Raw genomic sequence first — 15,193 nt, forward strand, 5'->3', positions numbered from 1 at the left:
GATACTTCTCGTGAGTATATATGTAAATATTAAATACCCACAGACGTCCTGTTCGTCAAACTTACATTATGATATATAATACAACCAGTTGCTTGTGTCGTGTTGGACTTTTCGTCCTGACACTCGATCGAAAAAATATGCAAAACTTACTGTGTTTAATCGAGAACCAGCCTGGGCCGTTATCGTCATCGGGAGGATCCATTGTAACCGACAGGAGCCGAGGAAGACGTGGAAATGCTGTAATCAGTCTTAAAACAAGCAAAAAATATTTATTATTTGCCTTCAAAGCTAAGAGAATTAAGAAAAATAACAAAAGACGGAGAGATACATGTTTGCTTACATGTAGAGCATATAGGTTCTTCGCATCTTTTTCTTGCTTGATGAGACTCTAATACCGACAGCAAATTAGCATTTTCAAAAATAGAAGCTAACTAATTGTAAATTATGATCGACGAACAAACACTGATGCTAATCAAGCAAATTAATTAATACGAAGAGAAATCTGACTTTAATTTTATTTCATTATTAAAAGGAAATGGTAATTATTGCACGAGAAGCACTGACTCTGCCGACCGCACTGCGCGCAGTAAAACAATTATTCTGAAACAGAGAATCGTTTAGTAAGGAGAGAAAAGGACTCGGTATTTAATAAAACAGAAACGACGAATTTGCATGTATTTTCTGGTTCTTCTCGCAGCTGATCGTGAAGGTATATTCCCGCCGCGCCGATATATATCAAGCACGGGTTTTGATAACTGGCGTTGCAATGAAAATCCTAATTCATAAGTTATTCTAACTGTCTTACCATTTCCTTTAAATTTCCGATTGATCGGAACACTTGTCAAAAATTCATCTATTTTCAATATGAATATGCACCGTTCACTACACTTGTTCTCGTTTTCCGAGTATCAAACTCCTTTCGTACGTACTACGATCGAATGGCAACAAAAAAAACGTTCCATTCGGCAAGACGTATCTAAATATCTGAATCGAAAACCCCAGTCCTCGTACGTGATGTTTATAACTACCACTACAAAGCGTATACCTTTGCGTACACGCTCTATGTGTGACGTAATTAACACAATGCGACGTATGTACGCATGAAATTACTACAAACTCGCAATAACCTATATTACGTGTATGTTCGATATCGTACAACGATAATCCTATTTTACCTCTAATTATTACCTTACGTTCAATTTGTTAATGCACATTACGATGAAAAATTGTTCGCGAGATTGTCGAAGGTTACGCGTCAAGAGACGAGGTTTCAACTTACATCTTGCTGAAAATACTCGTTGCCAAACGCCGGAAATGCCTAAAAGATGTCCTGGATGCTTTCCTCTCCAAAATTATTGATAACTTGACGGTACAAACACTGTTGATCACGTAAAATATGTAAAAATGTGAGACTCGCCAAAAGTCACCGCACCGTTGTCGCTTCCATGACAGGCTATGACGCTGTGCTTGAAAGATCGAACGTGATTGGTCGAAACTCAACATGGCTGACACGAGTCAGCAATCGAAATTTTAACCGTACAAAAAAATTAATTATAATGAAAAGAACTTCGACAGCAATAAAAACTTAACGAACAATCGACATTCATCGAATATATAAGCTAGATTCTTTTATATATAGCATACATCGCGTACATTGTAAACTCTTAATGCATTATAGGCAAACGTGAACACAGGATGTCTCTTTCAAGTTTTTTAACGAAATATTAATGAATATATGATTGGAATAACGAATTCACGTTTCCCTTTCGCTATGATTATGTTTTTTAATGTTTGGGGCACACGAAAAGTAAATTGTAGGCAAATATGACGAAAATTCTTATAGTACAAACGAGCAAGACGTACACTCACCTGCAAGCCCGCCGAGAAAAGAGAAAGGAACGCGCGCGGTACTACCGGAGTCAAATAAGTAGACCCTTCAACAGCGCGCGCAGAATGAATATTTTCAAATCGTATTATTCTACAAATCGTACACAATAATTATCTTTATGAGTCTTCCTTACAGTTTTATGAATCTTGCAGTCTCGTGTCGCATTTTATATCAAATCTTTGCTGTCATTTACTTAAAAGCGTGTATGTACGTATATTTATGAGGAACGGACTGATTTATGTTACTTCTAAAAGAACGATATGTTCACATAGTTGCTTCGCCACTCAGCGAATAGACCAAAACAAAGCAGCAAATATTTTAACCAAAACAGCACGACTGAAATAGCACATCGAACATCAACAAAATTTAACGAAAATTAACAAGTAACAATGGTAACGAACAATAACTGAAAGCAAACGTTAAAAAGTAGAAAAATCTAAAAAAAAAGCTTGATTCGAAATGGCATCAAAAGGTCCCGAAGCAGGAACGAGCGAACCCGAAAAACCGAAAGTGAATAAAAAGACTGGGCCCGCCCTATGCCTTATTCGAAGTAAGCAGAAATAATTGTATAATAATTTAGCCACTACACGAACATTCATCCTCCAGGTCCTGGACCGAAGTATCTCCTGAAGCCGTTAGTCGGCTACAAAGACCATTGTTTATCGAAAGAGCGTGGTCCAGCTTTTTCCTTGTATCCTCCATTCCGATTACTAGAGAAATGTAGAACTCCTGGACCTTCGCATTACTATGAGTTACCGTTGAAGGGTGGATATACGTTTGGTCACCGATCATACTACTCCGGTATGTTATATATTCATACATCTTATACGCGTTAATGATCCTCGTTGAACGCGACATCTTACCTCGTTAACGCTGCTGTTTTTCAAAAAGATGCTACTTGCTCTCCGGGCCCCAAGTACGTATTACCGTCAGAGAAGGGACCGGCATTCAGGTTTGGCATAAGAACTAAACCAAGAGCGGATTGCGTGTCACCGGGTGGATACGATTGTCGTCTACCTATACCTGGCCCCGCTTTCACTATGTCAGTATCAATCGTTTTCGTACTCATGGATAAAGTGATTTGAAAAATTGTGTTACATTGATAAAATCATAGTTTGTGAGTTACATTGATAAAATCATAGTTTTATTATGCAGATTCATTATGCAAATTCGTTTTCAAAGTACGTAATGGTTACGATTCTTTAACTTAATCTATGTTTTCCTTTCAGAGGGAGGCGTCTACCACATCTAAAATGTGATCCGACGCCAATGGGAAAGTTTTACAGTGACAAATTAACTAAGCCAAGTTCACCGATGTTCACCTTCTATCAATCGCGCCCCCTCAAGGAAGTGTGCGCTTCGCCGGGTCCGAAATATTTCCCAAAAGGACCGAAACCAACTCCTGTCTTTACGTTTGGTATGAAACATAATGAGTGCTCGCTGCCTTACATCACCGAGTGCGACGACAATTGTTGATTATTCGAACAAAAACCGTATACTTGCCTTATATTTAGATGCACGTGTAAAAATGCTTAAAGAATAAATTATTGCTCTGCTATACTTAGACCCCTTTATTTGATGTCTCAACCACCGGTTTAATTTACGATTTGTATACATTTACATTTAATGAAGTCAAGAGTAAGACGCCACGCATGCGTCGTATGCATCGAACACACACATACAACACTGAATCGAGTTTGTCTCGTTTGCCTGTTTACATATCGCAATTCATTTGTTTCATAATAATTGTTCATTCCGTGCTGGTTTGTCCAAATTATTAAAAATATGACTTCTGCAATTGAATCGATGGTGGTCGATGAAAAACAATTACCGGAGAAGCCCATTGATCGTGAAAAGGTACGATAGACTGATGGTTAACCTCCTCGCTATCTAATTTCTTTTTGCATCCCTCATTATCTATTTTAATTGTTGACTTAATTGTTTGATGTCACTTTCAGACCTGTCCACTCCTATTAAGAGTATTTTGCAACACTGGCAGGCATCACAATATAATGGAATATAGTAGAGGGAACGTTCCCTCGAATGAATTACAAATATACACTTGGTAAGACATTTTATACTCTTCGAACTATAACAGTGAATATTCTACAATAAATATAATAAAAAGATATTTGTATACTATAATTTCTAATTAGTATATAGGAAGGAGATTTGTAAGCTTCAGTTGTAAAATCAGCTGGGAGAGATTAATTGTAGGATCAATAGTAAGATATTATGTTTGATACATTGAATCTTAGAAATTCTACTATGACAAAGAGTTCTGAAGTATTGAAACGTTTATTAATGAATTATTGTTCCAAATTCTATTTGATAGGATGGATGCAACCTTAAGAGAGATAACAGGATTGGTCAAAGAAGTGAATCCAGACGCAAGAAGTAAAGGCACTTATTTTGACTTTTCACTCGTAACGCCAGAAATGAGGAATTCTGGTTATAGAATGCGGGAGATTGGAGTGACCTGTTCCGGACAAAAGGGGGCTGATGATAATAAAACATTGGCACAAGCAAGGTATTACGCGCTTTTGTATTTTATTGTAATTCTTCAATATTATCTCGAAACTGTGATGTATATTGCATATTGCTTGTGATTTTGTTTATAATGCAGGTTCACTATTGGCGATTACTTAGACATATCAATTACACCACCGAATCGTCAACCTGCAATTCGACGAGGTGCATTAAGACAATATTGAATTTAGCACGATAATTATTACTAAGTTGTACTTGACTTAATAATTTTTTACGATTCATTAATAAATTATGTACATTATACACGTATTATAAATTTTTATGTTATTCTTCTTCTAAGTCCTTTCACTTGTTCTAACACATTTTAGGTATAAATATTCTGACACTAGTTTTTTAATTTCAATGCGTACGTATGTAAGTGTAGAGAGTGACGTGAGAGTTGTTGAACTGTTGGATAGCTAGTGGGAAATTTCCTTCCACGGTTGTTTTTCTCACTGGTTGACAAAATAGTATCAAGGCTCCGGCGTACAATGCCGCAAAACGTTTGAGACGTAAGGTGAAATAATTATTCCTGACGGAAGATCACGTACCGGGTAATCTGAATATTTATCATGACCCGATAGCCTCTTGTCTCATTAATTCTCGCTCTCAACGAATAGATTTAAATATTAATTATTACAGTGCGCACTCGATTGTAGCTAGGGAACTCTTTAGTCTGTGAACTCTTATCGAATTACTCGATCGTTACGTGAAACTTTTCTGATTCCACGATATATTACAGAAATTACGAACCGATAAAAGTGTACAACACGCACGTTACAGAAAGTACAGATTGAACGTGAGTGAATTTAGATTTTGGAAAATGCTGTGCAGAAAGTAAGTAGAATACGTAATCTTTTCGATCTTTGAAACGTATCTCTACATCTACTGAGAAGTTATAGCCAGAAAATCTGAATCAACGCCTCGCTTTTTGTCAACAGTCGCATAGATAAATTAGTAAACAACGAGTACGAATCCTTCAGCCAAACTGCGACTTTCCAGTCGATAGATAATTTCCTTCGAACGGTGCGAGAAATGGAGAAAACTATATTGATTCCCAGCCGGTTGATCGATCTAACGTTGGGCGATTCCACAGAAAAGATCAATTTGGATACCAAAAACGGGTCTATAATTAAGAAAACGGTCGCTAACATGGATTTGTACAAACTTTATAATATCATCAGTCGCACGAAAGTCGAGTTACTGTGGTCACAGGACTGTAACAATTATAAGGAAATAGACAACAATATGATTAAATTCGTTTACGGTAGTCGTTGTAACAGTTACATAGACTTGGAGAATCATGCGGTTAAGAGTAGCAGCAATTTAATGGAGCTGGAAAATAACGTCACGTTCAAAAACGATAATAATAATTCTCCAGAACTGGATAATAGAACCAATTCTATTTTCAAAGATTTCGATAACAGTTTTCAGGAAACTGAGAATGATTCCGCAATTAAAATCAATGTTTACGAAGAAATGGATACTAATTTCGTATTAAGAGCTGACAGGAACATTTCCATGAACAGTATATCAAATCTCTCTGATTCGGAATCGGATTTCCTAATCTCAGAAATTGATTCGGGAATCGAAAACGAGAATGGAGTGAGTTTGGCCGCGAGGAATTTCAAAAAACATTTGAGAGCACTGCATAACAACATCAAGAAATTAACTTTAGTCGCCGAATACTTGACTTTGCGGTATCAAAACCATATCGGTTGTAATTGTTGAGCGAGAATCTGAATTGCCGTCTAAACGCTTTTATATCTTATATCTTATCGTGACATTTAGATTTTAGATGGTAATGTAAAGTAGAATCGTTAAGGGGTTTATCAAGAAATAAGTTTACACCGTATAATATTTATTGTAACAGCAAATGTAAATACTGTATGTAATTAAAATTAATTAAAAATTGTTCTTAAGTACGAATCTTCGGTATCGAACAGTGTGTTCAATTTAAACATAGAATTCTGTTTTCGAAGACAGGTCCAAGTGAATCGTCTCATTTTTATACATTTCTATCGTCTGCAATAAAGATAAATACATATATAGATAAGAGAATTCAATGGGTGTAGATCACAGGTCTCTATAAAACACTGGATAGTAATGTTATCAACAGATTAAATAATCCTAACGCTACAATGGTAGAAAATGAAATAAAAAAGATTGTTTATTTAATTTTTTGTGGAGTATAGTGATACTTTTGTCATTTAGATTTTCCTAAATAAGCCAATATTTCTTCTACTACATCTATTATTAAAATCGCTTTTAAAAATGTTCCGAACGTCAATGATATTAGTATTTTTATTTCACGTGCATGATTCTTGACTGAATGATTAATTCTGAGGATAGGAAGTTAACGTCAGGAATCATTCCCCTTATTGTTAGATTACTCGAATAATCCAGCGCGATGATGGATAAATTAGAAAGGCGCAAATTGCTACTGATCGCTGCCTTTAGCATTATCGAGTTCTAAGAAGTTATACATGTTAATAAAAACATAAATTTATCGAAACACGGGCATTGAATTTTTGATTGAAAATCCTCTCAATTGATAGACAAGAAAAATTGCTTCTCATTCAATCTGATATCTCAATTCGTTCCGGAGATATAAATTTTCAAAGTTTAGGCGCAGCGTTTAGTATTACTCGCACAGTGACCTAGTTTCGTAGATGTCTGGAGCCGGCTGGTGGAGATTGGGGTAGATCCATTAGTCGGTCAACGTGCAAAAAGGATAGCAATAGTGGCGCCGAAAAAATTACGCTTGTCTTCACACGACGATATCTTCGGAACCAAAAGTTGGACCGAGATGAATCAAACAGAATTTTAAAGAGGAGGCTTCTCTGCTTCGAACATCGGAAGATTCATTTATTTACGGTTATTTATTGCAAAGTTATGGATTTATCATACTTCTAAGTTTTTTAACCCTCCGTCTATTGTGCCGAAGTAAAGGAGGTCGCACCCGAACTTCTGATTTCGGGAGCGATAACGTAACGTAACAATGACAGAATGGTGTGTATGTTATATGCTTCGTCCTCGTCTCTCACGAGCTGGGGAGTGAGGAGGATCCCAAATATTAGTGAAATATGGACGCGTATTAAAAAAAATGATCAGTCTCTACCAATTGAGTATCCATTGTTCTATAGAGATCAGTGGCATAGATTGTGTCTGGAGAAAATTAATGTATATAGAAAAATGATATAACAAAATAGACTATTACCGCCTCGACGTCCTTCTCTAAATTCGCCGCCTGTTTCTCATGGCTCTTCTGCAACTTTTCCTTTTCCTTTGCTTGTTTGATCTGAACAGTTTTCCTCTCCTGCATAAATTTTTTAGTGTTCTGCTCCTTCTTTTCTCGGAGTCGGCGATCTTTGTCGCCCTTCGATTTCAGGGCTTTATCGTTCATAACTTCTTTCGCCGTCTCTACGGATATTTTCACTTGGTTTGCGTTCATATCCTTCATATCCCTGTTATTTGTGATTGAACCATCAGTTTATAATATCTCGTGCGTCATTTTAATGTAGTTCGATTAGAAATAGAAATGACGTACTTATCGTGTTTCGCTTGTAATTGTTTAACTTGAGATGCTTGGACGAGCTCCATTAACTTTTTATACTCGCTCTTACCGGCTTCCGCCTGAGCCTTCAACATTTCCCACTCTTCTTTTCTCTGTTTCTCCACCATTGCCGACCACTGAGTAGTCTGCTCGGTTATTACCTTCTTCACGTTCGCGTCTTGCAACAGTGCACTTTTACTATCGAACAAATATTTGTTTAAATCAACGTTTGAATTTTCATCGTTCTCGTAGATAGGAACTTACTCCTTTCCTTTCGCCAATTTCTCAATAGCGGTACAATGATTCTTTTGCATAGTCTGCCTCTCTTTCTGATGCTTCTTCCTCAAAGTATCCAATTCCTTCAATTGTTTCTTTCCTAATTTGTATGTTTTCTCTTTCTTCATAAGATCTATAGTAATTGTTTCTGGTTTCCACTCCGCTGGAGAAGTCACTCGATCAATTCTATGTATCTCAATTTAATGTCTTTTTCATATGTCGAACGGTTAATTACATTATCGAGCAGATATATAATATATATATTACCTTTCTTAGCTTTCTCCTCTTCTTTCTTCTTAGCTTCGGCTTTTGCATCGGTTTGCTCGATTCCAAGACCTTTCATGGTCTCGGCTTGTTTCTCGGCTCCTTTGCCGAATGCTCCCGGATCGGACAACATGGCCATGAAGTCTGCGATCCTCAAGAAGCGCGCGAATCAGAATTGAAACAAGAACGAATATTAATCCACTCGTTTCTTATATTTCTATTTTTAAATCAGGCACGATCGCTGTTAGAACACTTAAATCGGAATGAGAATCGTCGAGTGGCGAAGTTTAGTTTGCATGGTATGTGCACTGATATCTCAATTGGTTTGTATCTAAGTATTGAATGTTGCTTACCTTCGAATCCATCGGGTACATAAATCTTCAACTCGATGTTACAGAACAACATAGGCAACGCCATAGGGAAGTTGGCTTCAGTTTTTAAGGCAATGTGTCGGTACCCAGCTTGAAGACCGTCCAATGGCAATATACGTTGTCCCAACAATTTTCCACTCTCCTCGTACACTCCTATACAAGTAATCGATTTCATTCGAACTTCCTTTGATCAATATTGAATCATCTTCTTGAAGTCCTCGATCGAAATCAACTATTTATTCCAAATTAATGAAGACGCACCAAATCTAAGGACAGCCAAGTCAGGTAGCACGACTTTTCGAAATAGGAACGGTTCCTCGTTGTAGACAGGATTCAAGCCGTTTCCAGGCACCATTCTCGTCCTGAATTCTTTCTTGATCGTATCAGCGGGCAACCCGTACATGTCTACTTCAACGTAGGTGCCTACTTTTTTGTCCGACAAGAACTGTCCTGCGATCACCTGATAAATTACATTTTCGATTAAAAATTCGATCGACGTGAGGATACTCTCGTTTCGGTTTCCCATAGTAAAGAGAGATTACCTGGACTGAACATTGGGCAGTGATAACGCCGTCCACGTCCTCGGAGAATGGATCGAAAACTTTGTCTGCTCGCCTCATGAAATCTGGTTTCAACAGGTAACCGGTCGTCGCGTTGTACTCGAATTTTCCTTGATTCAGTTGCATCGGCAAGTCCGGAGTTTGAAAGTTCAAGGCTACCATTTGACAGCCAGCGTTCCAGAAGACCTAAAAGACGAAATCGAGAATTACAACCGGAAACTAAAAATCGGTTTTATACGATAAGAATAGAACGGTACGAGCGATTCAAAGGAAACGCGACTCACTTGAGGCATGTAGTTGGACGAATCAGCTCTGGTGCCCTTCGGATAGATTCGGCTCATCTGGCGTTTGTTATAATTAACGAATTCCACTGCGTTCGTTTTCAGATAATTGAGGGCCGCGGTTTCGGAGAACGAGGACATATTGTGATGTATGTTTTTCTCTGAAAGATTAACACGTTCGTGGAAATATGCCTCCTAGTGACGAATGTCGTTTCGTTATTCTAATTAGTGTTACAGCGTGCGCACACGTTCACGTACGCGCCTATAAAATATTGGTTTCAACTTTTTACTGTACCGATGTACAGAACAAAATTATTAATGGACAGAATACATACTTTCGCCATTAAAACATTTTTATAACCACCCGCATCGAGAGAAAAATGTATCGGTCATAAATTTTCCGTCGGAACTTTTTGAAAACGAGCGATAAACGCAGAAATGTAAATATCGTATGAAGTACGGTATCTGATTTTATACGTTTATAAGCGAGCGATGTAAATAGTTCATTTATCTTTCGGTAACAATTATAATTAATGGAAGTGCGCCGGGCTCCCCGTGGAAAATATGTAAAAACGATCGATACGAAGCTTGTACATTTATTTAAAGAGGGAAGAAATTGTGAACTTTGGATACTGACTCTCGGCGGTTTCGAAGCTTTGAAATTTCACAGGCTGCGCATAATTAATCATAGACGATAACCAAGGATGGCAGGCCATAGTGCTTCCGGTGTATTGAATAGGGGGTGCCTCGCCGCCTTCGCCACCCTCGCCGGGCGGTGCACCCTCGGCCGGGGCTGCTTCCGGTGGTGGCTCCTCCTAAAATCGTCGAATACGACGTTTCTCGTGTAATTTTAAATGAACGATGATACCTCAGTCGTCCAATACGAATATTGTCTACCTGCGGGGGTGGAGCAGGAGCGTTGGGGTCTTCCACTACTTCGTCTTTAGCTTCGAATTGCCCCGAACGGAACAGTTCCAGTTCTACTTTCTCCACTTCTGGCTTCAATCTCTTATTCTTGATCAATATCTTTCGTTTAAGGGCACTCGGGGGTGGAAGCGGATGCCCGGGTTCCAGCTGCGTTATTTTTTCAATTATTTGAGATTAATTTGGTTTTTACCTCATCGAGATCACGTACCGGGTAATCCTTTATCGGTTCCATTAGTAACAGATCTCCCAAGATCTCGTCGCAGTATTTGGCCAATTTGTATTGCTGCTTGAGACAGCAATGGTTTTCGAAACTCAATATTATCGGGTAGTCCGAAGTGACGAACGCGGTGTCCCTCAAAGCGTAAATCACATCTTTGAAGAGAATGTCGGTGCACATGGCTTTACCGTGGGTGATGATCGGCTCCTCGTCTTCGCCTTTACCGTCCCAGCAATCGAGCTCCACGCATCTAATTCATTTAGTCAACAATTTTTTATACGTTTCGACGAAACCAACTTGCGAATAACTACATAATTGCAGCGATCGATCGATATTTATTACCTGCAACCAGCCAGTAGTACTTGTCTGTACATCTCGACGGTACTTTTACCACCAATTTGCCTACCACTTAGGTAAGTATTGTGGCTGGAATTGATATAATAATGCGATAGGGGTTGGTCCATGTCCATCCATTCTTCGAGCTTGTCCAGAAACACGGGCGCGTTTTCGTCCGACATTAAATAGCGAATGAAACCATCCTTCGTTAATGATTCTACAGATAATTAATATCGTAATTTTTTACGATACGTGTTTTACATCCGTTCGCGAAATTCAATATAAATGTTGGAGAAATCGTGGGACAGACTTACTGGCGTTTTTAGCCTTGTCATCCAGTTCATAATCATTGATTATCTCGGTACATCGTTTCTCATCATAAAGAGGAAATAGAATTTCGTTTAATCGGGGATCCCTCTGTTTTTCGTTCATAAATTGTACTAATTTCCCCAACGATATCGTATCTGCTTGTCCCTTGGTTCTGCGCGATGTATAATAATTATTAGTTTTACAAATCCGATAATTATTCGACGAATCAACAAGATCCAGGTTAATGCAATTATGTTAATGTAAATATACGATAATTTACGAGTACGATGATTAACGAGATCTGTGCCGTGTTAATGAATTCATAAATTAAAAATTCTATATTAATCATTCGTACTTCGAATATCGTGTCGAATGTCGATAATTATCAAGTTTACTTACATCGACTGGAATAGTTCTTCGATGTCGTTTCGGGGACAGATTTTGAAATATAACTTCTTGAATTTTTCGAACGTGAAGTCTACCGGTTCAATTTTGTCGCTCTAAAAGAAATATCGTTCATACCGCGTAGAAGATATTCATATGTTATAACAATAATAAATAAGATTGAGAATTGAGGCATACTTTTCCACTGGGTAATCCCAACTCTGACAATCCTTGGGAAACGAGCTTTTCAGTTTTACCGGACGCGAACGTTTTCGATATGACTTTCACCGGTACTTTCCCTTTTGGGTCCACTTGAAAACTTAGTCTCATCCAACTTTGATTAAAATTAAAATAGTTTCACAGAAGTAAGTACACGTATGTTACTCGATTGTGAAATTAACTTACTGTTTCATCAGTTGAATAGTCGGGCATACGTTCGAAGCCTTGGTGTTGTGCGTGATTATTCGCAAACCGGCTTGCCAGTCCTAAGTTTAACCGGTCCATTAAGAAATGGTAATAGTCATCGTTCTTATTTTTATTTATAATTTTACCTTAGCCGTTTGAGCGTCGGGACACACAACGTGTTGATAGTGAATATTAGTGTAATCTATACCCGAGCAAAGTGTTAAACTCTTTTGATCTATCTCTTCCATCGAGCCGTGTTTACTTATTTTACTGCACAGTTTCGGATCCTGAGAGCATTACAATTACATCGATTATTTCTTCTTTTGTAACTCAGTTTTGTTGAAAATGACGAATTAAAGTTAAAGAGAATTACCTTAGGTGTACCGCCATAACGAATGTCGCACATTTGAGCCAGCTCTAACACGTCTCCGTCCTATCAGAATATTTTTAATTTAACAAAATTGGACTACACTCTGTTTAATTTAATTCTCACAAGCCATCTTATATCGATTATAGAGGGTCTAAGGATCATGTAAATTGAATTCTTCTTTTATCTTTTACCTTGCCATCGCTCTTCCAATAAATGAAAAACCCGTATTCGTCGACTTTGAATAAACAATTCGGTTCATATTCGCTATTTTCTTTGTCCTCGAACCACCTGTCGAAGGTACTACCGGTTCTTAGCAATTCCGGAACTTCGATTTGCCAATGGAACTCAAACTTCTTCGTCATTTTTCAATGTTTCCGCGAACTGGCTAGATTCTTTAGTTTCAGAATTCCCGTTGGCCGGTGCCTAAGAGTTCTCGAAGGGAACCGGTCACGAAATGAGACGCGAGTGACTCGGTCCCAACGTGAACCAACGTTCGAAGGCTGATAATTCGATTAAGCGAATCCGATTTGAGAAGTATGCGAGGGTTTCGCTCACGTTTCGATCGAAGCACATTCGCGTGAGAGCCCTTTTAACTTATATAAGTAAGTTCAACTAACCGTAAGTTTATCTCTTAGATACATACAGAATTTTGTTTCTGCAAAGGCACTCTGAAATCTTTTGATGAAGGTGGAAGAATGATTGAAAATGAAAGAAGGGAATAAATTGTGAATAATTTATTACAGTTTTAAATAATTACATATTTCGAGTGTTCCTCTAATCGATCCACATTTAAAGAGTATAATTTTCGTTTACGCTGACTTACATTGCTTATGGTTCAGTCGATGCGCAACGCGTGCTTCGTTTTAAGGATGTATAGGCTACATGTATTTTTCCGACGTCTGATTTCTTTTTAATTATAGGAAATGCGTTTTTCTAAAGTACATAAACTTTTGGGATTGACTGTATAGCCAATACATCCTTAAGTTACGTATAGTATTCTAATCACGTGTAGTAAAACGTTGACGGTAAGCTTATATTATTGCTGTCTATAGTTACTATCATTACGAGTGCTTCGCTCCTATTCTTATTGTCGTTCTACTAATATTCTTTATTATTTAAACTTAATCTTTAAAAATCTCTATACTACGTACACTTAAATATCTATCGGAATTTGTACTCATTAATTACTTAGCATACGATGTAATAATGTAAGTCCTTCGTTGATTTAAAGTGAAATTTCTACATATCTACATGTACTGTATGTATTTCACAATATCCTACTCGAAGCAATGAGTAATTAATTTATCAACGTCATGTAGCAATTGTAACGACTAAAATTATTTTAAGATTCCGAGAGACATTGATCGACGATGACAATGCAATTGCTTTGGACAGGACTGTCATTAAATTTTTTATTTCCAAATCATACGTGTAAAGAAAATATAACGTTTAACTGCTATAAAAAAAATTATTGTTTCTTCTATTCGGTTTATTAAAAATTGTCCTACGTCAGTTGAAAATCCTAGTTGAATCACGTCTGGGATTTTAATAACGAACCGTTCATGTTCAACTGTATATTTGCATCCTGTTGGTCCTTGATAACGTCGTCCTCGAAACTGTGAAGCGGTTCGATGCAGTATTCTTGTCCGCAGATCTTGCAGGCCTCAAAATGCGGCTTTATGGAATTCCTCAGTTTCTAAATGAGAAAAGAATAAAACAGGTACATCGTAGCTCATTTAGACGTCTCGCGTGGTTATACCTCGGCGTAAGTGTTGCCGTTCGCTCTGAGGAATTCGTAAATGGCCAATGCCGGGATGCAAATTAGAGAGAGCGACGCGATTCCCCATCCTATAGCCTCTGCCCATACCGGATACTTATACTCGCCGTTGCGGTAGGTCGGCGACTCGTAATCGATCAGGCTGAATACCCAGACGGCCTTCGAAACAAATATCGCACATTTCGAGTTTTATACGGATTTATTAGATATTTGGGCATAATTAATTTATTTACCATGATGAGAAGCGGTGCAGCTATCAGCCAGCAGAATCGGAAATACAAAGACGGTAGCCTCCCGGTCATCTCTTTAACGTTGTTGCACAGTCTACGTACACCGTAGAACCACGAAATAGCGATTACCTCGAAAAACGCCAGGAACATGATCGATATCGAGGCCGCGTAGTGGTCTATCAGTTGGAAAAAGTATATTCCGCCCTATGGAACGTGAAACATTAGATATTTTGCATGATTCATACTTCATATTTCATTAATAAAATATCTAATTACCTGTGAAATGTTAGGCAGGCCCAACAAAAATGATATAACGCAGACCAAAAGCACTAACATCTCGTGGCAAACCAGGTGACGCTTCACAAAATTCGGGAAACCATCCTGTATGGATGTTACGACCACCTCCATGATCGCGAACTAAAATTCGAGTTGACGGTACTGAGACAGGATTAAGGATGTATTGGCTATACAGTCAATCCCAAAATTTTATGTACCTTAGAAAAACGCATTTCC

General features: G+C 38.0%; 6 protein-coding genes across 7 annotated transcripts in view; 3 read left to right on the forward strand and 3 right to left on the reverse strand.

Annotated features, from left to right (window-relative positions):
- lov (BTB/POZ domain-containing jim lovell protein) overlaps window positions 1-1,431 on the reverse strand; it is a 93,366-nt gene extending 91,935 nt beyond the window's left edge. Inside the window, exons 1-2 of one of the 2 annotated variants that reach the window (XM_026810666.1) lie at window positions 1,280-1,431; window positions 151-248 (exon numbers count right to left, since the gene is read on the reverse strand). The gene's annotated coding sequence lies outside the window, so the exon portion shown is untranslated. Of the gene's footprint in view, window positions 1-150; window positions 249-340; window positions 543-1,279 lie in introns of those variants that run through there. The other variant, XM_026810667.1, reaches the window with a different exon arrangement.
- A 916-nt stretch (window positions 1,432-2,347) lies between these two features.
- On the forward strand, window positions 2,348-3,413 carry LOC108632649 (outer dense fiber protein 3). Its single transcript, XM_018037341.2, has 4 exons — window positions 2,348-2,438; window positions 2,495-2,689; window positions 2,780-2,930; window positions 3,118-3,413. Exons 1-4 carry the CDS (start codon window positions 2,348-2,350, stop codon window positions 3,362-3,364), a joined length of 684 nt encoding a protein of 227 aa, XP_017892830.1. The 3' UTR covers window positions 3,365-3,413.
- A 141-nt stretch (window positions 3,414-3,554) lies between these two features.
- Bin1 (histone deacetylase complex subunit SAP18) lies at window positions 3,555-4,681 on the forward strand. Its single transcript, XM_018037352.2, has 4 exons — window positions 3,555-3,745; window positions 3,847-3,953; window positions 4,224-4,418; window positions 4,515-4,681. Exons 1-4 carry the CDS (start codon window positions 3,674-3,676, stop codon window positions 4,600-4,602), a joined length of 462 nt encoding a protein of 153 aa, XP_017892841.1. The 5' UTR covers window positions 3,555-3,673; the 3' UTR covers window positions 4,603-4,681.
- A 298-nt stretch (window positions 4,682-4,979) lies between these two features.
- On the forward strand, window positions 4,980-6,932 carry LOC108632695 (uncharacterized). Its single transcript, XM_018037421.2, has 2 exons — window positions 4,980-5,254; window positions 5,359-6,932. The coding sequence occupies exons 1-2, from the start codon at window positions 5,241-5,243 to the stop codon at window positions 6,146-6,148; spliced, it is 804 nt and encodes a 267-aa protein (XP_017892910.1). The 5' UTR covers window positions 4,980-5,240; the 3' UTR covers window positions 6,149-6,932.
- On the reverse strand, window positions 6,262-13,145 carry LOC108632694 (1-phosphatidylinositol 4,5-bisphosphate phosphodiesterase). The gene is made up of 20 exons (XM_018037418.2): window positions 12,865-13,145; window positions 12,677-12,736; window positions 12,450-12,590; window positions 12,304-12,383; window positions 12,097-12,232; window positions 11,914-12,014; window positions 11,520-11,686; window positions 11,212-11,422; window positions 10,861-11,119; window positions 10,623-10,799; window positions 10,363-10,540; window positions 9,729-9,886; window positions 9,427-9,630; window positions 9,146-9,344; window positions 8,867-9,037; window positions 8,517-8,657; window positions 8,238-8,412; window positions 7,968-8,171; window positions 7,638-7,884; window positions 6,262-6,442 (listed from the first exon to the last, which is right to left on the reverse strand). Exons 1-20 carry the CDS (start codon window positions 13,033-13,035, stop codon window positions 6,374-6,376), a joined length of 3,249 nt encoding a protein of 1,082 aa, XP_017892907.1. The 5' UTR covers window positions 13,036-13,145; the 3' UTR covers window positions 6,262-6,373.
- A 247-nt stretch (window positions 13,146-13,392) lies between these two features.
- ine (solute carrier family 6 member inebriated) overlaps window positions 13,393-15,193 on the reverse strand; it is a 10,424-nt gene continuing 8,623 nt past the window's right edge. Inside the window, exons 10-13 of the mRNA XM_018037404.2 lie at window positions 14,957-15,097; window positions 14,684-14,884; window positions 14,433-14,609; window positions 13,393-14,369 (exon numbers count right to left, since the gene is read on the reverse strand). Coding sequence (XP_017892893.1) covers window positions 14,205-14,369; window positions 14,433-14,609; window positions 14,684-14,884; window positions 14,957-15,097 — 684 coding nt within the window. The 3' untranslated portion in view covers window positions 13,393-14,204. The remainder of the gene's footprint in view (window positions 14,370-14,432; window positions 14,610-14,683; window positions 14,885-14,956; window positions 15,098-15,193) is intronic.

This window comes from Ceratina calcarata, unplaced genomic scaffold (assembly GCF_001652005.2).
Source record: "Ceratina calcarata isolate Rehan_Ccalc_2016 unplaced genomic scaffold, ASM165200v1 scaffold165.2, whole genome shotgun sequence".
NCBI lineage: Eukaryota > Metazoa > Arthropoda > Insecta > Hymenoptera > Apidae > Ceratina > Ceratina calcarata.

What these genes read in the sequence shown, in the direction of transcription:
- LOC108632649 (XM_018037341.2), top strand. Translation starts at nt 2,348, where the DNA reads ATGGCATCAAAAGGTCCCGAAGCAGGAACGAGCGAACCCGAAAAACCG. An exon ending in CGCCCTATGCCTTATTCGAA is followed by an intron (nt 2,439 to 2,494) that starts GTAAGCAGAAAT and finishes TTCATCCTCCAG; the next exon opens with GTCCTGGACCGAAGTATCTC. An exon ending in CCTGGCCCCGCTTTCACTAT is followed by an intron (nt 2,931 to 3,117) that starts GTCAGTATCAAT and finishes TTTTCCTTTCAG; the next exon opens with AGGGAGGCGTCTACCACATC.
- Bin1 (XM_018037352.2), top strand. Translation starts at nt 3,674, where the DNA reads ATGACTTCTGCAATTGAATCGATGGTGGTCGATGAAAAACAATTACCG. An exon ending in AGCCCATTGATCGTGAAAAG is followed by an intron (nt 3,746 to 3,846) that starts GTACGATAGACT and finishes TGTCACTTTCAG; the next exon opens with ACCTGTCCACTCCTATTAAG. An exon ending in GAATTACAAATATACACTTG is followed by an intron (nt 3,954 to 4,223) that starts GTAAGACATTTT and finishes TCTATTTGATAG; the next exon opens with GATGGATGCAACCTTAAGAG.
- LOC108632694 (XM_018037418.2), bottom strand. Translation starts at nt 13,035, where the DNA reads ATGACGAAGAAGTTTGAGTTCCATTGGCAAATCGAAGTTCCGGAATTG. An exon ending in GAAGAACTATTCCAGTCGAT is followed by an intron (nt 11,687 to 11,913) that starts GTAAGTAAACTT and finishes TACATCGCGCAG; the next exon opens with AACCAAGGGACAAGCAGATA. An exon ending in CTCCTGCTCCACCCCCGCAG is followed by an intron (nt 10,541 to 10,622) that starts GTAGACAATATT and finishes CGACGATTTTAG; the next exon opens with GAGGAGCCACCACCGGAAGC.